At 35.5% G+C, this 27,654-nt stretch overlaps 1 protein-coding gene across 7 annotated transcripts; it reads left to right on the top strand.

Annotated features, from left to right (window-relative positions):
- Positions 1–29: 29 nt before the first annotated feature.
- LOC117326986 (ADP-ribosylation factor GTPase-activating protein 2-like) lies at positions 30–27,654 on the top strand. 7 transcript variants are annotated; one of them, XM_033883789.1, is made up of 16 exons: positions 30–139; positions 1,375–1,566; positions 2,165–2,296; positions 3,557–3,589; positions 6,045–6,222; positions 9,815–9,936; positions 10,369–10,514; positions 11,040–11,168; positions 12,095–12,265; positions 12,746–12,889; positions 13,285–13,329; positions 16,429–16,555; positions 16,969–17,178; positions 18,152–18,179; positions 19,812–19,836; positions 23,319–27,654. In XM_033883789.1, exons 1-14 carry the CDS (start codon positions 68–70, stop codon positions 18,158–18,160), a joined length of 1,710 nt encoding a protein of 569 aa, XP_033739680.1. In that variant the 5' UTR covers positions 30–67; the 3' UTR covers positions 18,161–18,179; positions 19,812–19,836; positions 23,319–27,654. The 7 variants fall into 7 exon arrangements, with proteins under 7 accessions (XP_033739680.1, XP_033739682.1, XP_033739681.1 ...); XM_033883791.1 differs by lacking the exon at positions 18,152–18,179; XM_033883790.1 differs by lacking the exon at positions 19,812–19,836.

Genomic DNA, 27,654 nt, shown 5'->3' with positions numbered 1-27,654 from the left:
CAGCATAATATTGACTCCGTTCCGTGTACCTGGGCGATCATGTGACTCATAAGAAAACGTCACCAAAATGGCAGATCAGCCGTCGAAGTCAGATATCCAAACAATTTTCAAGAGATTACGATCTGTACCAACAAATAAGGTAAGTATTGTTTCCATGGACAAAGACATGGATTATGGTAATTATTTGAAGGGCTCAGTAGGATATTGAAATCCAAAGAATGTGTTGATAAAATAGATTTTATACCACATATGTCGATTCGGTATTTCCAAACTTTTCCACAACATGTGTCAAAGTTGACAGCTCAAGAGACATTACGTAACTGTTCAATTTCAAATTAAAATCAGTACTTTTCATTACACTATTATCATTACCTAGACATGAATGTAACAATAGTTCCGTGTTTACTTTCTTCAATCCCGGTCTTCGTAAATTTAGCCCCCCCCCCCCCCCCCCCCATCCGACACTGTTCATAGTATGTGTTTTGTATGTTCTCTCATTTAAGCATGGCTCAGTACAAATGTCGGTAATTATTTCAGATGTTATTATTTATTGACAATTTGCCTCTGTGTAGAAATATACATTTCTTCTCAGATATCTTTCTTCTATGTCCTGGTAATTATATAGTTTTATCATTTCATTTTGTCAATATTGAAAAGTATTTGCAAAGACAAGAAGAAGAATTTGTTCATTTTAGAGGTTGAAATATCAAATGCTCCCAAAAGAGTGAAAATCGTGTGGTTCTTTATAATTATGCCATAATGATATATCCGCGATATGTATATGGTTATGAGAAATTTTTGATGGCCATGCATGGTTTTGCAACAAATCCGACATAGATTAAGATTTATATTCATGCGATAAGTGTTTTTATAGTACAAATTAGAGACAACGCTCGCTGCTCTGTGCTGTTTATGTCGGGGTCCTTCACATATGGACACATGTACACTAATGATTTGTATACAATATGTTCTTCGATATATCTCAAATTCGCTTTCTATAGTTGTGCCAATAAAACCTCATGTTTAGTTTCCCTTGTTAATTAAGTGATACCATTTAAGATATATTCTTGATTAACTTTTATTTCTTGATTAATTTTGATTGACTATTTATGTTTGCTTGTTCTAGCTTTTGATTTATCTGATTTTCTGTCTCTAATTTCTCGACCACCATGACTTTTCATCCTTAATTCATTTTGTGAGTAAATTTCACATGGTAATATTCATGAAAAATGTCCCATATTCTTAAAAACATATCTAAAGAGTTAAAAAAAAAAGGACATTTATACACTCATAAAAATGCTATAGCAATATTGTTTCCTAGATTTATCATCCTATCATTGCAATAAAAATGCTTCTGTTTCTGTTCCGTTTCAGCAATGCTTTGACTGTGGTAGCAACAACCCAACATGGGCGAGTGTGACTTATGGAGTGTTCCTGTGTATTGACTGCTCAGCCACCCATCGTTCATTGGGTGTCCATGTTACCTTCATCCGGTCCACTCAGCTGGACACCAGCTGGACATGGCTCCAGCTCAGGGCCATGCAAGTGGGAGGCAATGCCAATGCTGTAAGCTTTGTATACGAAATCCAGTTTAGGTGTCTGCCACTTCTGTAAAGCAAAATTCTTAATTATAAACCTGGAATTGCCTTCTTTAGTAATGAAATAGAAGATATTGGTGAAAATTCTCACTTCCGTAAAGCAAAATTCATAGTTATAAATCTTGAATTACCTTCTTGTGTACTGAAACACAAGATATTGGTGTAGTTCTACATCATAATATCATAGAAGGCCGGAAAAAGTTAAGAAAAAAAAGGTTAAGAGTATTTGATAATTATTAAATGCCAGTATGTTGTTATCGGGATCATTATCCAACTTTATAGTATTGTCACTCTCGGACAGCCTTTGATGAAAAGATCACTTGTTGTCACTCAGTAGTGTATCACACAGAAAAAATAATGAAAATAGAAATTGTCATATTTTGAAATATTGCTTTAAATCAAAATGAAAAAAATAGGCACAGGAAAGAGGCCTTTGAAAAATCTCTTTGTTTTGCTACAAAACAAATTGATAATTCTTTTAAGGAAAGAAAGGTTCCCAGGGTGTAGAGTTTAAATCATAAAATGAAGTTTCAGAGTTTGAGATAAAATTCTTTTTCTTCTTGCAGACGGTCTTTTTCCGACAGCATGGATGTACAACATCTGATTCCCAGCAAAAGTACCACAGCAGGGCTGCAATGATGTATAAGGAGAAGCTACAGTCTCTCGCCAATAATGCCAACAGATTACATGGCACAAAGGTACAAAACTGATCCTAAAGTGTACACACTTTGCACTGAAACATCAATTATGTGCTATTGCGAGATTGCAAGACATTTCTTTCAGTCATTCTAATCTATTCTGCTCTCTCTATCCACCAACCCAATGAAAGGCCAGAATATACCGACAGGTTCTGCCTGTCCATTTGTCCGCCCAGTGGGGTTTCTGGAGAAAATCACCAAAACCCTTTCAAGATAACTTCACAAAAGTTTCTACACGCAATAATCAAGTGGTCTAATAGTGCCTTTTGATATGGAGTAGTTTTCAGTTTCAATATTTTCATAATTACCTGCATGGAAACAAATATTCAAAATTTCTTATTTCAGCATTTCCAGAGTATATCTCCAAAACCATTCAGGTTAATTTAACCTGACTTTCTACACACATCAATCATGTGGTCTAATAATGCCTTTTGATATGGAGCAGGTTTCAATTTCAAAATTTTATGATCACGTGCATGGAAACAAATAGTCCAAATAATTAATTTCAGCATTTCCAGAGTATGTCTTCATAACCATTCAAGATAACTTCACAAAACTTTCCACACTTATCAATCAAGAAGCCTAGTAGAAAGGAGGTTTTTCAATTCAGATATTTCTTTACCATGTATCCCAAATATTGAAAATCACTGATTTCCAGAGCGTATGTCCAAAACCATTTAAAACAACTTCATCAAACTTCATACACAAGCCATGCACCAATCAAGTGAAATGTGCATTAAGTCTCCAATGCGTTAGACTTTTAATCGACCTTCCTGAGATATTTTGCCGTACTTGGGCTCCCTTGGTCAGGGATCTGAACACCTATGTCCGCTTTTTAGGTTATACTCAAAACCATAATTCATTCCAGGGTCATCCAATCAATAAAAGAGTAAATACAGCATGTTTAGAAATATTTAAATTAATTAAGGCCTGTTTATATTCTTGGAACAATTCTGCAATTACAAAATAATTATTTAAGAATTATGGAAATATGTTGCATGTTTGTTCATAATTTCTAAATTTTAATGAAGCAAATTAAGTGGGATACATGTGACTTTTAATTGTTCTACTTTTGGCAGGAATAAATTACATAATGTCTGAATCTTTGATGATTCATTCCTTGCTATTTGTCGTCCTTCACATGAACTCTCCCTTAAGAATTTTTAGGGAGTGGATATCTTATAAAACATAACAAATAAGTTAACTGTTATTGGGTATGTAAAAGTTTGTAATTTTTGTGACTTCCTTTTATCTATACAGCTGATCCTTGACTCCAGTAACCAAGGACACAAGGTCAGAGGTCGTAAGACAGGCCCAGGCTTGTTTGCACTTTGTCCACTGTTTTTGTTGAACAACTGCTGTTTCTAATCATATTCAATTTTCAGTGTGTAATCTTTAGAGTTATGTTTTCAATTCAATTTATCTGTATTTTTCTTTTCAATCCTGAAAGACAAAAATTGAATGTGTGTTCATCACTGGACTAGTTGTAAAGTCATGTCCAGGATGTCATTTTGAAATATAAAGAAATGCATGTAAACCATTTAAAAGCTTGAAGCAAAATTCTAGTATTACCATACATCATAAAAGGAAATTGTTGAAGATGAAGTTTTAGAACAAGTTCCTTTAAACGTTGCAAACAGGTCTGGTGTAGAAACCCTGTTGTGCTTCTGATACTCATAAGCTTTTTTTCTTTTTAAATATCTAAGCTACCACGAGGTTATCATAGATTTGATATCTTGATTTTGAATTAATTGCAACATGTGTATAATTTTTTTTTTGTGTATAGTTCATACTAAACATATTACATTTGACTTCAGCAAATTCAATTTTGATTAAAAAGTCACTGTGTGGTATTTGTGCTACCATATTTATCTACAAGTAAGCCCCTGCCCACACATAAGCTCCTTTCTTCATTTTTGCTGAATCATCAAATTTAAAATAGTAAGCTAAAAAGGAGCTCACAAGCAATTTAAAACCCTCCCCAAACTTTAATGCTAAACTTTAACACAAGGGGAGGGGGTTATTTTAGGATAGATACAGTAATTAAATTTAAAATCTGGTATCCAAACCATATCAAAGATATAATTATTGTATTTCATCTAAAATTATAATTTTACTGTTCATGAATGGAAACATAAGACAGTTTCCTACATTCCTTATAAATAAGATTCCATAAACAAATAAAGGACTCTTAGATTAATGTAAAATGAATAACAAATAAATTGATTACGACTCGAGATTTTAAATGTAAAAAAAATCATTACATGTGCAAGTAATTCTTCAAGGTACCAAATCTAAATGATAACTGTATTTATGGGGCACGCATTACCATTTTATAATTGGTGTTGATAATGAACCGTTTTGTGGACCTGTTTTGTGGAATCTGACGATGTTGTAATCACAGCTTTAAACTGTTAGATGTTTATCGAGATCGATCACTGATATATATGCATAACGCAATCATTGTGATGTACTTGATAACATCTGGATTTTTTAATCACTCACTGTCAAGTAACATAATAAATTAAACCATTATCAATTAATTATTCAAAAAGATTTAAATACAATGTATTGCATTATCATAAAATATCTTTAAAAAATTAAATACAATGTATTACACTATTATCAATGTTTTAAAGGACTTGGATTTCAAATCATAGGTCCTAAACATGAAACACTGAAAGTGACATGTATTTGAATAATGGCAAAAAGAAATTTGACATAACGCATGCTAATTATATATTTTACAAAATAACTTGGTAATACATTTTTTATGATAAATACTATTAATTAGAACAAGTACTGAAAGCACATCACCCATTCCAGTCTTGTAGTCACCAGTTTGATGTAGGACTGGCAACATCTGTCTAGTACAGTTTTGTGGATTGCAGCTTGCCATTTCAGATATATCTCCTATAAGTAAATTGATTGATGCTCTCCAGGTATTGAGAGGGATATAACCAGCTTAATTTGGTCTCCCTTATTTAAAACATTGCCATTTTGGTGTCTGCTTTATTAGTACTGGTTGGCATGTCACCTGAATTGAGTTTACTAGTTTTACTAACGCTTAGTAGGGCTTTTTCGGAAGGCTTTTGGGGCCGGGGCCATTAATGGGCCCCATTTCCAATTTAAATTCAGTCATATTGATGTTGAATTCTGAAAATTTGTAGTTAACTCCTGAAAAAATCTTTCCAAATTCACCAATTTTCTTCCCCAAAGGTCAGATATCCTAAACTAGTGAGAAAAAGTCCTGCATAGGCCTGATTTAAAATATTTCATACGTTATTTTGAAACCAATGCTTTATTTGCATGTACATTGTATGATTATCCTATCTGATGTTTTATCAGAAATTGTATATCTATGTAGAAATTACAGTGTTGAATTGGCAGTTTCAAGATTGAACATTTCTCGTGGTAACTGCGTATACACTAGAAATTATCAGTGTTGACTGTACATTGAGTTCATAAATTTAAATTCATCTTACAGAGAAAATGATTCTGCTTAGCATAGTTCCTAAGTATAGATACAATGTATATGTTTAGAGTATATTTAATGTCTTTATTTTGTGTTCCCAGTGATTGTGTCGTGTATGTGATTTTGAATAGTACAATAAGTTTGTGTCTTCATTGAATCCTGTGTATTTTATGTAGTTACCTCCCTTGATGTTACCTCCCTTGTTTTGTCTGCCTTCGCATTATCTCCCATCTGTTTTTCTTGAGATAATTTTGTATTGTCTCTCTGTTTCAGCTCCACATAGACAGCCATGACCCAACCTCCCCTGTCAGTAAGGAAGTCGACTTCTTTGATGAACACACAGACTCGCTAGATTCGACACCTGCTCCCACACCTATTAGTGACAATGCCAAACTGTTTGCCTCCACAGCTCCCCAGCCCATTAAGAACGGAAATTCAAACAAGGAAATAGGTAAATATAATTAATGTTTTAATATTCCGTTTTACAACATTCATGTAATATTACCATATCAAGGATGTAGATATTCAAATATACTTTGGAAATGTTTGAACTTTTATTTTCAGTCACATTTATGATACTACAGTGCAACTTCCGAAAACCGAACCTTCTAAAAACCGAACACCTCTGAATACCGAACGAATTGGCAATGTACGGAATGGTTCCTTCTTTATTATAGTATTAAAAAACTTCCAAATACCGAACCCTCTGAATTCCGAACACCGGACCAATTTTGTGTCCGGTCCCTGTTAAAATATACGAAAAATTACTTCTGAAAACCGGCCTTACCTGAGCGATCATGCCACGAGGTCCGGTCGGTCAACCGTGAAACAACACCTGTGACGGGTATTGTGTTAAGCCTACTAATTATGTGTCGTGACCAGCGTATACATATAGGTGATTTGTACAGGTATCCAATACATACCCCGAGGGGTATTATGATGATAGTGTACATGGTATAATCAACACGATAATTATGAAACAATACCACACTTCATTGAAGCATGGCGGAGTGTTTATCTTCTCAATACAAGTAGAGCTATAGAAAGCCGGAGTTTCGCATTTAATATAAATGAGGCCCAAAGTGGGTGTTTTTACAGGGTCAGAAATATACACACTGAAAGGAAGCCAGTGTCCTATTTGTTTTTATATCGATGTCGGGATACGACCGGTATCGACTGATCGATTGTAATTAATATTGAAACAACACATCTTCACACACTTTCATATCATTCGAATTCCGTTTTTGTGAAATAATTAGCATGTATACTCAAAACAAATGTAACAGAGATTGGGTAATTTTTCTTTTTACAAATAAACAAAAAAAACCTGGCCTGACCAATGAAAATCTACCATGGCACATCGTAATTCTTATCAAAATTAATAGGTGTCATTTTTACGTTAGCGATCGCCACGTTAATAACTGATCGATATTTGAAGAAAAATGTCTAAGCCGCCTGCTAAACGACGACGTATAGAATTATCATTTGATGACAAGATCAAACTTATTAAAGATTCTCAGACTTTGCCAAAACTAACCTACAAACAGCTGAGTGAAAAGTATGGTGTTGGAAAGAGCACGGTGTCCGACATATTAAAAAGAAAGGACAGTTATTTGAAAGATTTAGAAGAAAAGAGCAACGGGAATAGATTTCGTTTTCCGACATCGACGAAGTATGAACAACTGAATGAACTTATGTGGAATTGGTTTCGTCAAGCTCGGGAGAAGTCGATTCCATTGTCTGGACCCATCTTGCAACAAAAGTCCTTGGAATTCGCTGAAAAGCTACAGATCCCGGACTTTAAGGCGTCCAATGGATGGTTAGATAAATTTAAAAGCAGACATTCAATTAAAGCTTTCAAAGTCAGTGGTGAAAGTGCCGGTGTGAACCCTAAAGTTGTTGGAGACTACAAACAGGAACTTCCGAACATATGTGAGGGCTATGACAAATGTGACATTTTCAATTGTGATGAAACTGGACTATATTTCCGCGCCTTGCCTGATAAAACCTTATATCAGAAAGGTTCCTCGTCGAAAGGTGTAAAGAATTCAAAGGAACGTTTAACTGTGATGTTTGCCTGCAGTGCTACGGGAGAGAAACTGACCCCTCTAGTTATCGGCAAGGCTAAGAAGCCAAGATGCTTTCGTAATCTTAAATCGTCCAAGATGCCCGTGACCTGGAATCATAACCGCAAGGCTTGGATGGATAGCTACATTTTCGAGGAATGGATAAAGAGTGTTGACAGGCGAATGAAACGACAAAACCGGACAATTTTGATGTTTTTGGACAATGCCACATCTCACGCAAAGGACATTAAGCTAGATAATGTGAGTCTCAAGTTCCTCCCAGCTAACTGTACATCTCATCTCCAACCTCTGGACCAGGGAATTATCCGTGCGTTTAAAGCTCGTTACCGGTCCAAGATGATGAAGAGTCTAGTTGCAGAGATTGACAGAGTAGATAGTGTCTCGGAACTATGTAAGCAAATCACTGTGCTTGATGCTCTCTTCTGGATACGCGATGCATGGATCGAGACTCGCCCAGAGACCATACAGAAGTGTTTTGCCCTCTCCGGATTCTGTGTTCCTCCTATCAGTGCCGGCGATGATGACGATGATGATGATGACGAAGACGACATTCCACTGGGACAACTGATACGCATTGCCAGGTCAGCAGATATAGATCAGGACACTTTAGTGACCTTTAATAATGATATTCCTGTTGAGGATGATGGAGAGGCCTGGGAAGAGACCCTTCTCAACATGCACATCGTAGATACTGATACAGCAGCTGACGACAATTCAGAGGACGAGGCTATAACGTTAGTATCCACTGATCAGCCATCATTATCCCTTTCCGAGATTTCCGAGTTCTCGCGACGATTACGACAATACGCGCTGTGTGAAGACGATCGTTTCCTGAACATATCACAGGATTTACGTGTGCTAAGTGAAGATATCATGGTGCGAGAACAGTGTAAGAAGAAACAGTCTACATTGGACACGTTTTTGCTGAGGCATTAGACATTGACAAAATCCTGTGTGTTTTACATAAGTGACATAAAGTCTGTGCGCCATTCATTCTTGGATTAACTACATTATGCAGAATATAAGTGTGTATCGTAAGACGTAAAATATTTTATTTCAAAGAACTTGACTTAATTTTCTTTCCAATGCGTTTCATAATGAAAGCAAATGCACAAGTTTGTTGTATGCGTTTATTTGAGATTGAAAATACATATTAAATTATTCAAAATGTTTTACGTGTTTGTTCTTTATTATAATGTGTCAAATACATGTACCCCTTATCGGGCCCCACGACATGGCGAAGCTTCAGTCGTACGTAACAGAATGTAGGTCGATCGTGAAATGCAGTTACATGTACAAATACTGTATATAACTACGGTTATAGTCATTTTCGTTTATTAATAATCTGCAATATATGCATTGATTTACTTCCGTGATATTCATATTCTTCAAAAAAAACAAAATTGTCAACGTACGTACAGTAAGCTTAGTGCCGGTTTTACCATCTAGTAACAAAACATCGTCGGGTCAATTATATCCGGAATTCGACCGGGTCATTTCGATCAACTTCTCAAAACCGAACCCTCTGTAAACCGAACAAATATCCATGTCCCGTGCATGTTCGGTTTATAGAGGTTCCACTGTATATCTATAGACAGTCATATTGCATTTCAGTATATTCTTTGAAATTCAGTCGTCCTCAGTTTCAGAAGCTGAAACAGTGTCCATGAGAAAATGTAAACTTTATATATATTTCACAACAGTTGTGAAATAAGTTAAATCAATTTTTGTTAATCACGCTTTTTGGCTGAAGTGAAAGTGCAGAAGGAGTTTTTTCTGCAGGAGGAAACCGGAATACCCAGAGAAAACCCATGTGGTTGAGTAGGTGACCCCCATACCCAAATCCCTACCGCCTAGGTGAACAACAAGTGTGTTACCACTGTGCCAACCAACTACCCATAATACTTCAGTTATACATAACTGTTTCTCATTTGTACTCTATCTGACCTTTTTCAGACCCATCGGAAGGTCCCAGCGTGGAGGCAGCCTTGAGCATGTCCCCAACCCAGGCAGCAGCCCACGCAGAGCCGAGGAAGTCCATCATTGGTGCCAAGAAACCTGCAGGGGCACGCAAAGGGGTACGTGTGTAGAGGACATATCTACCACCTGTCTCAGTGAAAATTGGTTATAAGTGATGTCTTTCCTTTAAGAATTCTCCAAAAATGGTTTGATACCGAATTAAGTTAGGATACATTGTAATGAATATTAAACTGTTTGTACCATGGTTCTTGACCAAGGTTATTCCTTTTATGATTTAGTTCCTATCCCACTTAACATATATAAAACATAATTAACTGTAATTCAGCTCATTATCTACACATAGGGACAAACACCATTTACTAATAAGAGAGAGTGGGATGGATCTATATGAGTCCCCAATCATTTAGCTTTTATATATACTTGGATAAACAATTAAATTTTGCTGATAACAAGAATGAGTGTATATCTATGTCAGCCCCTTTTCACTTTGATTTTGTTGAATCATGCTTGTATGACATACCATTTAACAGAAGAAAGGTATGGGAGCCCAGAGAGTAAAGGCTAACTTCAATGAGATCGAAAGCCGTGCACAGCAGCTGGACCAGGAGAGAGAAACACTAGCAGCCAATCAGGCGATAGTAGAGGCTCGCACGAAGGAGGAGCAGGAGAAACAGATGTAAGGATAGGGTGTAGGGGTGGTGAGATATGAGTGATATCCAGTTACCTAGAGAGGTGGTGAGATATTAGTGATATCCAGTTACCTAGAGGGGTGGTGTGATATTGGTGATATCCAGTTACCTAGAGGGGTGGTGAGATATTAGTGATGTCCAGTTACCTAGAGGGGTGGTGAGATATTGGTGATATCCAGTTACCTAGAGGGGTGGAGAGATATGAGTGATATCCAGTTACCTAGAGGGGTGGTGAGATATAAGTGATATCCAGTTACCTAGAGGGGTGGTGGGATACTTGTAGAGGCTCATACCGAGGAGAAGCAGAAGAATCTTGTAATTATATCCGTGCAAGCTCTGATTTACTTTGCTAATTTTGGGTTATTGGCTGTCCAATGTGCCAAGAAAAAAATCAGCAAACAACAGGACAGTAATGTATCGGAGATCTGTACATCTATCATACTGTCTATATATTATATCTATTGTACCTTTGTATACAGGGTAGACTTATAATAAAATTCATTGTACTTCAGGGCTTCAATGCGATTAGCCTACAAAGATATGAGTTTACAGAGGAAGAAGGAGGAGGAGAAACTGAAGGCTACAGATCCCAAGAAAGCTGCACAGTATGAGCGGCTAGGCATGGGCTTCGTGGGTAACAGGTAAGGATAGTGTAATTCAGTAGAGCTGAACCTTAAAGTCAGTTCCATGTTTGTTTGAAATATATCTTCTTGTGACAAAAATCAGCTGTTTGTCATCAGAGTTTAATATTATTACAAATCAGATGCTCTTGTAGGTATTAGTCTCAGTTCAATTGTTTGGTCCTGGTAACTATGTAGACATTTTTGAATTACTTGTTTCCTACAAAATGGTTATTTCCTGGATTCAGAGTGAAATTTGATGCAATAGTGACACAGTGTATTATGATTTGAATGAACCATCGACTAAAAAAACATACTGAGATGGTCATATCATGGGTATATATAAAATAAAATGACCAAAATGTAATCACAAGTATTATAAACACTGAAAGAAAATCAGCATTCCCTGTCAGAAAACCCCAGATTTGGTGTCACACAAACAATTTATGAAATGGTCATGCACATGACTATTGTGCATGAGAAAATACTGGTGATAAATGGCTGTTTACCTCCGCAACATTCAGCTGTGATTCGTCGTGTCACTGTGGGTGATGGTTGGTTGAAACAGACTATACTTAACTCTCTTCACCCGGTGACACTGGACACTCTGGAAGTGGACAACGACCACAATATCTGTATTAAACACAGTGAGAGAGATGCTGTAAACATGGAAATTTACGTGAGGGGGAAATTTACGCTAATTACGCGGATCCCTTATGATCGCGAAAAAAAAACCATGTGTATTATTTTGATATTAATTTGATTATACTCTAACTACAAACGAAGGTAGGGTCGATAGCGAAAATTACCCCTACGCATATAGTTTACGTATAGAAATCGCGAAATTAACCACCCTCGAAAATAACCACGTTTACAGTACAATTTCATGGTTGACTATTATTATATTTAAGTAGAATTCTCATATGATTACGATTAATATTTTTCAGAGAGTTCAGTCATTCTGCCATATCAGATATGCAGACTTTCGAACAATCTCAACCAAACAAGTCTTCAAGCAATTCAAATGGTGCTGACCGCTATGACAGGAAACCTGCCCGATCCAAGAACTTCTTTGATGAAGAATTAGATTCAATGGGATTTTCATCTTCATCTTCAAAGTAAGCATTCATTTTAGAAAAGATCAGACACTAAAAAAAAAATTCTCACTCGTGTCATTTATTGAAGCCAGTTATTCAAAATACTTTAATATGTCTTTCAAGTATGTACGGTATTCATACGTCTTTTTAAGTATTTATGGTATTCAGCCTCAAATGAGCCCCATCTTCTAGTGTAAAAGTTTAGTACCATATTTATCTTTGAATAAGCCCCTTCCTGTAGTGTGAAAATTTAGTACTGTTTTTATCTTCAAATAAGCCCCTTCCCATAGTGTAAAAGTTTAGTACCGTATTTATCCTGAAATAAGTCCTCTCGCTAAGTGTGAAAGTTTAGGGAGGGGTTATTTTTGAACCAATTTTAGCTTACTGTTTTAAATTGATGATTATGCAAAAATGGGGAATGGGGCTTATTTGCAGATAAATACAATAGTATCAATGATGGCCATTTAAAATGAAATGATGGTGGTTTCGGTTGTGTTACAGATACGACAGTCCTTTTGGTGAGGAGAAGGATTCGTTCAGCAGTTGGGGCAGTAATAACAAGTCTGGCAGCTGGGATATAGACCGATTTGAGTCTAAACAGCAAAGCTTTTCTGAAACCTTGTCATCCTCAAGGGATGATGACAGGTAGGACACTTGTCACTCTATGCCTCTGTAATGTACTGGTATAGCACTCCGTATTTCCTCTCTGTATTATCAGTAATGTACGTTATTTTTATATAAATTTCCTCAGATCTGATATTACCAGTTTGATTTTATCAGCCGTTTCATAGCCACACATTGAGATAATCAGCCATTTCATAGCCGCACTTTGAGATAATTGTTTCTGCTGTGTATTTTGTGAATTTTGTTGATAATAATGTCCAGTTTCTTATAAAAAGATAAATAAATTTTCATACAAAAGGAGATTTGAACAATTGAACAATCAATGTAAATCATTTGTTTTCTGATCTTGTAAATAAACACCAAACAAAATAAACTTTCCTCGGATGTGATTGTCATGTGTAAATTTTTTTACCAAGCGGAGAGATCGAGGAGGATGAGAGTCAGGGTGATGTAGATGAGGGGTAATTGTCATGGCAACCATGTCAATATTTTTGTCAGGGTCAAAGGTCATTGTTGAATATGGAATGCTGTATAGTTGTTGAATTTCACGGGGCTGATATTTCAGAGTTGTCCATGTCATATCTTGTTCGCAGGCATAAAATTTTGAGAACAAAGCCTTGCAACATTCTGCAATAAAACTTTATATCCATTTCAATGTATATATAAATATTAACTGAATTTTTTTTTTTTTTATCATGAATGTAAGAAAATTCAATCCCCCATGAATATCAACAACTATACAGTACTACGAACACTGACCATTAATCGTACACTATGCATACTGTGACCTTTGACCCTGACTGTCAATACCTATTAGACACTGTGTATATACACTTGCTTTATTTTGGTTCTGGCATGTATTGGTACGTGTTCATTGGTATTATTAGTCCTTGACTAGACATAGATTTATAAATATTCCCTTTAATGAAGCATGTTCATTGTGATTTCACACACGATTTTAATACGAAGAAATAACAGTTTAATAATTTATTTACAAAAATCTTTCCAAAATAAATCTTGTTCAAATGTGTAAAATATCTACTAGAATCGGGAGCCATTTGAATATTTTTTTGCGAAAATTTCTTAAATGTTATTTTGATTTTTGTTTTTGGAATAATCACCGATATTTTGAAATACAATGGTGTTGAAATCACAATGACAGCTGTGGGTTTTCACATTTGATGTGAAGATTTTGTAGTTTTACTGAAGGTTACTGGTCAACATGTAAAACTTCCTGTAGTGGTGACTATATATAGAGGTTTGAAAATTCCATGACACTACTTGCTGAAGTTATGATAGAGTGAAATCAGCTAGTCTAAGACTTTGTATAAACAAAATTGGAAGAAAAAGTCAGCTAGACTTTGTATAAACAAAATTGGAAGAAAAATAGTCCAATATTATATACCAGGAAGTACATATGTACTTGAGAATGACAACATTTTGGTTTCCATCTTTTGGCCTACCATCAGCAAATCACTTTGCGTCTGTGGTCCATCTGTTTGTCTTAAACTCCGTGTGTAGGTTCTCATTGGTTTCTAGTTTTGCCAATTCAATTTTGATTTTTGATCAGGAAAACAAAATGGCCAACAGGAAGATTGTTATTGCTGTTTTTTGAAAAGTACTGGAGGGATATATTTCAAACTTTTCAAATTGAAGATTGTTATATATATCACTATCAAACTTCACATGTAGGTTCCTAGTTGTACCCATATGATTTTATATCTGATCCAGAAAACAAAATGGCCCCCAGGCAGCCATCTTTGATTTTGACATTGAAATTTGTTATTGTTATTTGTTCAGAAGTACAAGGGGAATTTTTCTCAGACTTCACAAGTAGGATCCCCTTGATCACCAGTTGTGCCCATTTGATTTTGAGTCTGATAGGGAAAATAAGATGGTTGACAGACAGTCATCTTGTATTTTTTGTATTGAAGTTTGTTATCAGTATATCTTGAAAATATCCGGAGGGATATTTCTCAAACCTCACATGTAGATTCCTTTTGGTCAATAGTTGTGCTAATTCAATTTTGATTTTTGATCAAGAAAACAAAATGGCTGACAGGTGGCCATTTTATTTTCATCAGATTATTAACAGGAAAAATGGATATATAGAAAGAAAATCAGTCTGACATAGAACCAATAAAGATCATTTCAGGTGGGTGCCAAGATCCCTTTGGTATCTTGTCAGGTAATGATACAATGAATGAATTGTCCTAAACCTGTGTTTATTTGAAAGAATAGGAGAGATATTTCTGGGATTTCCTACATATGTTCCATGGCTATTGAGTCTAGTTATGGATATTAGATTTGTGGAACAATTGGAAACCAAGATGGCCAACAGGCAGTCATCTTAGATAATGCGAGTCGGAATTTGCTATATCTCAAACATGAAACAAAATGGATCTTTCTGAAATTCCTAAGGGATATTTCCCATGGTACCTAGTAATAAGGACTCTTCATTTTGACATTTTAAAGTAGCACCATTTCACATAAAAGCCCACCATCATCCCGTTCCTCCTGTAGTAGTGCTTTATCACTATATATGCGAGTTCATTTTGTCATTGTGAATGACGTTTACGGCCAGAGTTTATCCTAGGGGGTGATTGGGATACTAGTCACATTTTACAGCACTTGTTTTCACATGCTACACTTGCAATATTGATTTTCAAAAAAAAATTACTGATCCATGGTTATTACTTTTCACGCATGGTAAAGCTCACCAAATGTTATTAAAATTTTTAGAATTAATGAGCTTTCAAATTAAAAAAAATATATATATACTTTTGACACACAATTCCAATTTCTGCTATATGCTGTTATAAATTTACCCTGTTCTTAATCGATTTGCCAGATAACCTCATTATTGCTGTTAACAATGAGTCAGCTTTGTATAATTATTATATATTATACAATTATTTATCAAGTATTTTGATATTTTAATACAAAACATATCTGTGGATACCCTCCATTTGGTATATAGTAATGACACATTCTTTGCCTGCCTCCATCTGTAGTGTATAGCTTGTGTACAAGGTATCTCATGATCATGAACCTTACAACTGATTAAATTCTACATTTAGTTAGAGTTTGGTAATCGTGGTGATTGGTCAAGAGTAAAGGGACAAAAGTCACGCTTGACCACTTATTTCATTTGAAACCTGTATAAACTGACCCTTCAGTTATCAGAAACCTTTGCAAAGCAATCCTTAGTTTCATTGGATATGTCAAGTCCAATGGAAATACCAGGCAATTTTGACTGAAAATTTTATCTGTATTCTGTAGGAGATCTAACAAGTATTGCCCGGTAGGTTGTGTTGATCAGTACTTGGCGGGAAGTCTTAACGAGTAGTCTATCAAGTATTACCTATTAGGATGCTTTGATCTGTACTCCGCGGGAAGTCTTAATGAGTATTACCTATTAGGATGCTTTGATCTGTACTCCGCGGGAAGTCTTAACGAGTATAGCCTGGTAGGATGCTTTGATCTGTACTCCGCATGAGTAGTTTAACGAGTATTACCTATTAGGATGTGATGTCTGAATACCATAGTTTGTATTGCAGACCTAGCCGAAGTAGGAAGGCTTACGACTACAACACATCTACAAGTACCTCTGACGAGGCCCAGAAAAAATTCGCGGGTGCCAAGTCTATATCATCTGACCAGTTTTTTGGTAATAAGGATATGGATGTAAGTTTCAGCATAATTTTAACACTAGCCTAATGCAGTATTTAAAAAAAATTGAAGAAAAAAAAAAAAAAATCTGAACAGAAATTAGGACTGTTATTCTTTGAATAAGATGGAAGTTACATTTTAGGTATTTTATGATTTCTTCCCTGAGATCTATAGACAAACATATTTAAATGTTGACAATGTGGCTTTTACACATTAGAAAGTACATCTTATATTGTTTTGATGTTAAGGAATGAAAGCATGTTTTGAGAATTGACAACATTCAGAGTTCTTGTGAAATCAATGATCAGGAAGCAATATCAGACTTCATCCAAAAACTAAAATAATGATATCTGGAAAAAGAACAATCTACAATTTATAATGCAGGATTCAGCGTCAAAACATTTAACATGTGATTTTTCCCTGTGCAGTTTGCGATGAAACAGAATATGTCTAGATTTGAGGGGAGCTCAAGTATATCCAGTGCAGATTTCTACGGAGAATCATCAAGTAAACGTTCACAGAACTACAACAATACTGGACCCGACTTCCAGGACATTAAGGATGGTGTGAAACAAGGAGTGACCAAAGTGGCCGGCAAACTCTCTACACTAGCTAACGGAGTGATGAACTCTCTACAGGTAAACGGGGTCATAGGTCATAAGGTTATGAGTTCTCGGGGCTACATAGAACGGCAGGATATGGTAGAAATAGCTGCAGCATCATTTAGGTTCATAGGGTTAAAGGTCATAAGTTTGCAGTGTGGTAATAACATCATTCACAGTTCACAGGGTTAGAGGTCATAAGTTTACACAGTCTTGTAGTTCACAAGGTCATAAGTTCATAGTCTGATAACAACACCATTCAAAGTTCACGGGGTTAGAGGTTATAGACTTACACAGTCTGGTAGTTCATAGGGTCATAAGTTCACAGTCTGATAATAACACCATTCACAGTTCTTGTGCACTTGGCTCACACATTCACAAGTTTTGGTAGTATTGCATGTACTGATATTTAAAAAGTCATCATAACCATGTGTTACGTGTGTTCATGTTTGAATTTGATATAAAATTTGGTAATATAGACAGAAATACAGTTATTATACTTAAAATGTAATGTATATGTTGGTATGTTTGTGGAATGTTGGCAAACTCTTAAGTACGTTTTGTAGGAAGGTGTATCTGTAATTTGCTGAATATCATTGGATATATCACCTGTAAGAAGCTTGGGAGTGTTGGCTTGAGTAACAACGTATAGGCTCTTAATGTGATGTATTCTGCTGTAGATACCAGTCTGACATGATCTGTTATAAGATAGGTAAAGTGTATACACCATTACTTTGTTTAGTATGCCAGCTCACACATTGTTACCTGACTGTGTTGCCACTGTGAAGTTCTACTTCTATGTATAGTTATCACTTTGTAATGTTTCTAGATAGCCAGTGTCAATATCACTGTATTGATAGCTACATTTGAATCTACTCTGCAGGCTTTTTTTGATGCATTCAGTTTTAACTCCAAAATTTAGATTTTTTTTTTGTGAATACAGCAGAAGATGAAGATGTGTTTTATCTTTGAATATAACAGAAAATGTTTAATGGTGTCTCCCTTACAGAAAAAATGATTTCCTCGTAGAAATATAGGTAACATGTTTACGAGGTCTGTGGGTGTTATGGGGCCTGGCTTATGTATTTAGTAGCTTTGGGATCAGGTGTTTCCCCTTGTCCTACCCTGGTATGGTGTCTCTGATTGCAGGCTTATTTCTCCATTCCTTTTCTTATTGTCAGGTTTCCATTATTATTCATTGTAAACGTTTCAAAATATTTTACAATTTGAAATTACAATTGAAAACCAAAAGCCACAAATTTTGATTTGATACATGTTAGAAAATAAATATTTTAAAAGTTAACAGGAATCAGGTCCATAGCAGTCAATGCGTTAAGACCCTTTGGATACTTGGACCAGTAATACAAATATTATCCCATGTTTTTAGCTTACATGGCTCAAAGGGCCGGTGAGCTTATGCTATGGCGCAATATCCGTCGATCCATAGCCCATCAACATTTCTTTTTAAATCTCTACTAGTCCTGAACGCCTGAATGGATTTTTGATGAAATTTTGTCTGGAGCATTATTGAGCAAAGGCGATCAAATGTTTTATAAATGAAGGGTGTGGCTCACCTGGGACTGGAGGGATGGGCCCCAGTAGGGGAAATTGTGGTAAATCCTTTAAATTTCTACTAGTCCTGAATGCCTTAGTGGATTTTGATGAAATTTGACCTGGAACAATATTTGGAAAAGGGATATAACTTTGTTTAAATGAAGGATTTCGCTGGAGAAAAGGGGACCAATAGGGGGAAAAAACTTTAAATTCCTTCTTTTTCAAAAATGACAGGATGTGGTCCATCTGTAGTCTGATCCATTGTTGGGAGAGGTTGTTCAAAAGTATGAAAATATTTGAAATATAACTTAAATTAAGAGTATAATTACTGAAATATCCAGGTGAGCGATACAGGCCCTCTGGGCCTCTTTTTTAACAGGTATCATGTATATTGTATATCATGTATCCGGCTATATATAGAGAATGTGGAGATATTTCTGAATCAAATCCATTGTTATACATGCTGGTCCCTGCTTTGTGGGTGTGGTATGTTGTTGTATGGGCCCCTGTAAAGCTTATAGGTGGATGTCATTGTGCCCTAACATGATATAAATGTGCTGAGTCACTGTAGGTGTCATATTGATGTGCTACCTTAAATGGAATGGCCCAGGTTTTTTTTCCAGTATTGTGGGAATCATATTTAAACTTATGGAATTTTCTTTATTTTTCTATGCCTTAGACATTTGTTTGATTTACAAAGTTGCTGATCTGATTTAGGGTTTGTTGAGCCGAATTACAATTTGTAAATTTGGTGTTGCATTGCTGAAGGTGTTTGTGAATACAGTGAGTTAAATTTTATTCGCTTTGCAATAGAGATTGTTGAAAATGTTTATTTCGATTTTACATAAGTAGGATGTTTTGTCAATGTGTTTAGCTTGAATCGATATGCTTACCGTATACAATAGAGGTTTGTCTAGGACGTTTTAATTTTCATTACTGTAGAAGTTTTTGTTAATGTATTGATTTTCTGCTGTGTACCTATACTCTATTAGTATATAAGTCATTGACACCAAATCTAATGTCCCCTGCTTTGCTGCGGAGGTTGTCAATGTTAAACTTGACATGTTTTTGCAGTAGAAGTTATCATCCTTGTACGTGCTGTGTTTGTCTTTCAGAACTAAAGCCTAGACTACAAACCAGGTGTGGTAGATATTGTTTATAACTTGTGTGTAGTGTTTCACCTTAGCTTGACCTTGAACCCTGTTCTGTCCTGTAATCACGCATCTGATGTAGATACCAGACTCACACTCACGAAAATGTAGAGCAAAAGTGGAATGGAACGCTTTTACGATCATCCTTAATGGTTTAAGAGACAAGAAGGATAGCAACATCTAAAACTTTATTTTCTAAATTCTTCTATCTCTTTAATTCTTCCACATCCTTCCTTCCTACTCCTCTCCTTCCTTCTACATGTACCATCCTTGTTACTCACTTCTGGCCGCAGTTTCATCATTAACTTAAGGAAATCCCTTAAGTTAAAATTTCCCATAGGAAAGCATTTACAGAATTTAAGGAGAAAATTCTTAGTTACGGAACCTTCATTGAATTCTGTAATGCTTTCTTTTCTGTATTAGTACGTCAAGAGATTCACAGTTTGGCTGTAATATGGGAAATTTTAAAGAATGTTGATGAAACTGGGCCCTGGTTCTGTGTGATTACAGGACATGACAGCTATATTTGCCTTTTGTATCATATTTACTAAACAGATTTAGTAGTACACAGCTTAATGACTTAGTAGTATATTGTACTAGGTATACTCTGTAGTAACCTATGTAGCACTGTTAGAATTAGTATTAATTACTGCTAATTAAATAACGGTTATATATTTACCTTTCAGTGTTTTAACAAACAAAAACCATTCTGATATTTAGTTATATTGCTGTAGAAACCTGTTGCTGTTTCGGACAATATCAGTTCCGGGATGTCGGGATTTTAAATGATCAGGGAGAGGAAATTAATCTTTAAATCATGGAATTTTTTCATTTTTAGTTTTTGAAACAAAGACAGCATATTGCATGTACCGTATTTGACCTAATAAGGGCGCCTTCCCTAATAAGGGCGCCCCTACCTTTTTTCAAGGAAATAAATCTTTGACTGAGTGTCAAAATGGTGTTCAAAAGTAATAATTCATGTGAAATATTTTGCTACTTTATGTGTTCAATTTTCTTCAGCAAATTAAGTAACTGGAACACATGTTTTCGCCACATTTTGTGTATTCCTACAGGCTACAGATGACATGTCAGTGCAAAGAGCACCCAAAACTAAACACACATACAAATAATAACTTACCATCTTTATTTGAAGATAAAGTAAAGACTTCATTCTTGTTGATAAATAACTTTTGTTCAGAACAGAAAGCTAGTAAAAGACATTGTAAATCAATTATTAGGTCAAAGAAAACGATGTCTAATATGATCTGGGAAATCACCTGTTTCTATAAATAGAACACAAAAGAGTTCCATTTGAACATAAATGGTGGAACACACGTTCTCTGGTCTAAAGATCAGTTGGCATGGTTTACAAGTTTACAGGAGTATTCAAGTGATGTTTAAGCTTAATATATGATAATGAATAGATATCTTCATCTGGAATATTTTTATGACTGAATATTTTACCGTTTCCACAACCTTGGGTATTCTGCTATAAGGTATAGTCTGTTTCATAAAACTTCAGAATAACTAATCTTAATAAGGGCGCCCCCACTGTCAATTACCCGCGCCCTGCGCCCTTATTAGGTCAAATACGGTAATTTCTTAATATGAAATAAACAAACATATTTTAGATGTTTTAATTTTCACTGTCTGTACTTGCATATTATTCATCAATGTACATTTGCATATTGTAGTCTTTCAACATTGTACATTTGTTTGATATTGAAAATTCTTTTTTACTTCAGAATTTTCTATGTCATGTCTTTTACTTGATTATAGTAAGGTTTAGACTGACATATTTTTGAAAATATTAATCAAGACAACATGCTATTAATAGATAATAATAAATTAAGCTTGATATTAATAGATAATTATGAATATAATTATGAATATTAATAGATAATTATGAATATTAATACATAATTATGAATATCAATAGATAAAACTTGATATTAATAGATAATTATGAATATTAGATAATTATGAATATTAATAGATAATTATGAATATTATGAATATTAATAGATAATTAAGAATATTAACAGAAATTAATGAGACTGAAGTATTAAGTTAATTGGAGCAGCTAATACAGATTTTATGTAGCTGAAATGTAGGAGCACTGCTAGATTATTTTAAAGGCATGTTATATTGTCAGGTTTGCTTCATCGGTACATATCAATTATAACCACGTACTGAGGAATTCAAAGCTAACCTTGTATAGTGTTAGGTAATCCCAATACACCACCATAACGAGATTGTCACTAAAATACTGTAAACCCTATTCACCGATGACGGTTTATAGCCCGTCATCTTAGATGCATTCCTGAATGTCACTAAATTACTGTAAATCCTATTCACCACAGACAGTATATAGCCTGTCATCTTTGATGTATTTCCTAATGTCACTAAAATATTGTAAATCCTATTTACTAATGACAGTACATAGCCCGTCATATCTAGATGTATTCTGAAATGTTACTAAAATACTGTAAATCCTATTCACCACAGACAGTATATCGCCTGTCATCTTAGATGTATTCCACCATGTCACTAAAATACTCATTACTGTAAACCCTATTCACAAATTCCGGAATTTTTTTCATAACCAGATGAACTTGTCCTATTGTGTACAGTATATCCATGGTAATCCATGACAATTATATATATATATACTAATCTACAAAGAGCATTAATTTAAGAACTAACAAGAAATCTAGCACCACATGCATATTTTCTCAGTTGATAATTAACACATCGGTGTACATAATTTGTGTGATACAGAGATGTTATGATGTGTAAATATAACTGTGGTGTTATATAGTTTATGTTGACAGAATTTGGACCAGTCATTCTGTTGTAACTGTGGTGTTATGTACAGTTTTTGTTGATAGAATTTTTACCGTTCCATTCGTAATCATGTTGTTTTTTATGTCTGTGAAGGTTGTAATTCCATTTTAAGTGGCAAATTTTTAAATGTATTTTTAATTTATTACGTCAAACAACCGTCTTTTTTTAAGGTTCGGGATTTCTCTAAATTGTACCTGTACCTGCGTTCTGTTGGAAGTTTCCATGTATCATCCTTAACAATTCTTAATTTATGCCTACAAACAGTTCGGGGACATTTGTTGCTGTTATCAAACAGGATATACCCTGTAACATTACTTATGATGTAATTTTTTATTTTGGCCATTTTTCTAGGCAAGCAAGGAATCGAAGGTTTAAATAGAACAGATATCTAATCTTTGATCTTGGAGCATCTTAATATATCTACTGCTACAAGTGTGGCTATATAGGTTTGGTCACCAAAAATCTTCTGGGAAAATAATTGTGTATTTTATAACGATTTTCATATGAAAAAAAATTCTTTTACAGTTATTGAAAGTTGTTTATGTTTAAGATTGATTTTCTAGAGGATACTATCTGTAGTTGGATTGCTTAACGTGTTGTAATTGTCTTGTTTTGTGATTTCAGGAGAAATATGGAAGTTAATGGCCGGTAGGAGATATTAACTACAGACCTTTTGTATGGGAGTTGGTTCTCATCATTAAACTCAACAACACATCAGATCTAATCAAGATTGCACGACTATTTACTCTTGACTCTGGACTGTCAGTGGATCAGACCAGCCATTGAGGGGACGACTAGTCATCATTTCCCACAGGGCATGATTGTCCGCTCTGGACTGTCAGTGGATCAGGCCAGCCATTGAGGGACGACTAGTCATCATTTCCCACAGGGCATGATTGTCCGCTCTGGTCAGTGGATCAGGCCAGCCATTGAGTAGATGACTAGTCACCATTTCCCACAGGGCATGATTGTCCGCTCTGGACTGTCGGTGGATCAGACCAGCCATTGAGGGACGACTAGTCATCATTTCCCACAGGGCATGATTGTCCGCTCTGGACAGTCGGTGGATCAGACCAGCTATTGAGGGGTGACTAGTCACCATTTCCCACAGGGCATGATTGTCCGCTCTGGACTGTCGGTGGATCAGACCAGCCATTGAGGGGTGACTTGTCATCATTTCCCACAGGGCATGATTGTCCGCTCTGGACAGTCAGTGGATCAGACCAGCCATTGAGGGGGTGACTTGTCACCATTTCCCACAGGGCATGATTGTCCGCTCTGGACTGTCAGTGGATCAGACCAGCCATTGAGTGGATGACTAGTCATTTCCCACAGGGCATGATTGTCCGCTCTGGACTGTCAGTGGATCAGACCAGCCATTGAGGGTTGACTAGTCACCATTTTCCACAGGGCATGATTGTCCGCTCTGGACTGTCAGTGGATCAGACCAGCCATTGAGTAGATGACTAGTCATCATTTCCCACAGGGCATGATTGTCCGCTCTGGACTGTCGGTGGATCAGACCAGCCATTGAGTGGATGACTAGTCATTTCCAACAGGGCATGATTGTTTACTGTGAGCCCTGGAGTGTCAGTGGATCAGACCAGCCATTGAGTGGATGACTAGTCATCATTTCCCACAGGGCATGATTGTCTGTTCTGGACTGTCAGTGGATCAGACCAGCCATTGAGTGGATGACTAGTCATTTCCAACAGGGCATGATTGTTTACTGTGAGCCCTGGAGTGTCAGTGGATCAGACCAGCCATTGAAGGGATGCATGTGACTAGTCGCCATTTCCCTTGGAGGATTTGTCCGACAGAGCTATCTATCTCGACCGCAACTTGTGTAATGCTATATCTGTAACACTGAGGAAACCATCATCACCATGTTGCCATATTACCTATAAGATAATTTAATTTGAATCCAGAAATTCAGTGGCTATACCGTCGCCATATATGTAATTTAGGATCATGTGACTTCGTCATATACTGCAATCCAGGGCATTGTAATTTGGGCAGTGTGCAAAATGATGATGACTGGACTAGCTATGGTGTGTTGAGAGAACTGGTCCTCTACTCTCCTATTTTCTGCAGCATTCATTCTAGCCTGCTGCCGTTAAACATGACAGCGAAAACCTCATTTTCAAGTACGAATGAAGGTCGTCGGCGACAGGCACAGTAGGATCACTAGAATTAGGACATTATTTATCAGTGTTATCGTGAGTGAATGACAATGTGTGCGAGGTGCAGACGACATGTGAGAGTTATCTCGGAATGAAGGCAGTACATTAACGGGTTGGGTTATATATATACATATATATAAGACCTCAGTTCAGACATTTGTGCGAAGGCTTGTTGATATTATGCCTAGAACTTGTTCAGTCTGTAAATATTATTCTGGCTTTGATCTTAAGTGTCTGGTGATTATATTTGTTATGTAATCCCTAAACCTATATAGTAATCAATAGGTATATTGTAAAATCTAAACACACAAGCGCTCATTTCAACAACATGTTACTAAAACTGGACAAAAATGAAATATTGATGAATTATTTTTATTTATTCCTCATTTCAACCACTAGTACTGGACAAAAATGAAATATTGATGAATTATTTTTATTTATTCCTCATTTCAACTGCTAGTACTGGACAAAGATAAAATATTGATGAATTATTTTTATTTATACCTGCCTGCTTTCCTTATTAGACGGAGGATTTTTTCACCATTTTTTGTGGAATCTGTTTTCATATGCCTGTCAGAGATGTGAGCTGACAGGCACATGCACGGTGTCAACGGAATACGATGTTATTTCAGCTGCCATTAACTGCAATCTTAGAAATTTATCGTCGGGAAATCTCTGAGACTTACATTAATCATTATCATGGTACCTTTATTTTGGCAGACAGAATATATAGATATGTCTTCTTGGCTTGGGATGGGTAGATCTGGCCCCCAGTACAAATGATGTGATATATTATATTATGAGAGAGCGAGAGAGTGTAACAGTTATGACCGATTCTGTTGAGTATTTGTTTCAAGAATTAATATTGCAGTCAGTAATTTGGGTGTTTTTTTGTTGTTTTTTTTTTCAAACTGGTTGCTTGTGTGTAAGTGATAAATTGTCAGGGAACAGATCATGTTATAACAGTTAATATGTTATTTTCATTGTGTAATGATAGACATACATCCATGTTATTTTCATTATTTTTTTTCCTTTGAAAACATCTAGGGAGTTATCTCCCTTCCAAGTCATTACCTCATACTTTCCTTGAAAAATAAATTTGTGTTTTAACTTTTATTATATTATTTAATATACTAGAGATCATTTCTACATCATATGATTGGTTAAGATTCACAGATGAGCTTTAATTTGTGTCTGTAAGTAACTTAATTAAAATTAAAAAAAATAATACTGCAGAAAAGAAGGATGTGGAACGCACTGCAATAGATTCAAACTTAGTGCGCTTCGTTAGACTTTATAGGCAAATTGACATGTCATAGTTAAATTCTGTTCAGTGCTATTTCTGTTCCTGCTATTTGTACAGATGATAATTAGATACACCAGCTGGAAAAGTTGGAAGATTTGAAAACATTATAATATTATGCATTTTCAAATCCAAGCCGGATTTGCTTTATTTCATGACCTAGCATTAATACAACCTAATTAAAGATATTAGGTCAAGGACATCCGGCATTAGGTCAAGAAGGTTGTTAAATGCATTTACTCGTCTGAACATCTCCATTGTTTCATTAATACAAGTTGTGATTTCTCTAGTGGTTCCTCGAGTTACCACATACATGTATGATATATGCTGCCCAATTGACATCAGATTTGTGGCTAAATTTGAAGGGTCGACTAAACATGTTGCGAGAGATTCGTTTGCAAGTTGATGTAGATTTGTTTACAAGTTGATGCAAGATTTTAACATATGTTACTTAATATGACATTTATTTCACTAAATTGATTTCTTTGAAGAGATTTAAGATATATTTATATGTGTTAAAGCCTATATCTAAAACATAAGATTTTCCAGGTTTTGGAAACCATTCCTTGCCGTTTATACCGTATTCAGAAAGGTGAAGGGCATTCTTAGCCTGATGTTGGTGACATAATATTTTGCTAAAATGGAATTTCAAGTCCCTTTCTCGTGATATTTGCTTTCAAATTATCATGTCAGAAAGGTAAATGATGTTGTAGGTTCGACCATTAGTGCAAGGGGACGTGTTAAATTCTCGACTAAGAATCGTGATGGTGTAACAGATGGAAGCCTATGACTTACTAAGATCTGTTATTGTCTGATTAGAATGTGTGCGAGGTGGTCGTCCTACATGCTGTGTAATATACAGATTTTTACTTCACTGTTCATGTTGGCTGACATTGTATTAGTAATGTAAGTTTCGATCCACCTGCAGGAAAAATATCCACATTCAGAAAATCTCAAATAGTAGGAATTTTCAGACTTAAAGATGTATGCTACCTTACTGTAATGTGTACTTTCTATACAAAAGAGTTCCACATGTCTTGTATATTTCTGATAAAATTTTCAAATTCATATTGTAAAGTTAATGACAGGCATACATACGTATGCACATTCAAACATGGAATATGTGACAATAATTTAATATGTGTATTGTTAATGTTTTAAGACACTATTGCGATAAGTAGTTAGGTAGCATCTACCAAGCATAACATCCTACTATGTACAATACTTGTCCAGAAAATTTCCTGTCAGCAGAACATGTAAAACATGGGTTTAAAAACACAAGTGTTAACTGTCTGGTCAAAATTGACCAAAGCATTTTTTTTCTGTACATACATGGGTCTATTAGTTGTGATGCTCAGTTTGGACCAGACAGTTGATACAAGCTTAAGCTGTACTCTAAATTAAAATTTAATTTGTAAGATGGTGAATATGGAGAATATCTGTTATATGGTAAAATAAATAACTTTCTACAGAA

The sequence above is a fragment of the Pecten maximus genome, chromosome 5 (genome assembly GCF_902652985.1).
Source record: "Pecten maximus chromosome 5, xPecMax1.1, whole genome shotgun sequence".
Lineage (NCBI taxonomy): Eukaryota > Metazoa > Mollusca > Bivalvia > Pectinida > Pectinidae > Pecten > Pecten maximus.
This window is presented reverse-complemented; position numbering and strand designations above follow the sequence as displayed.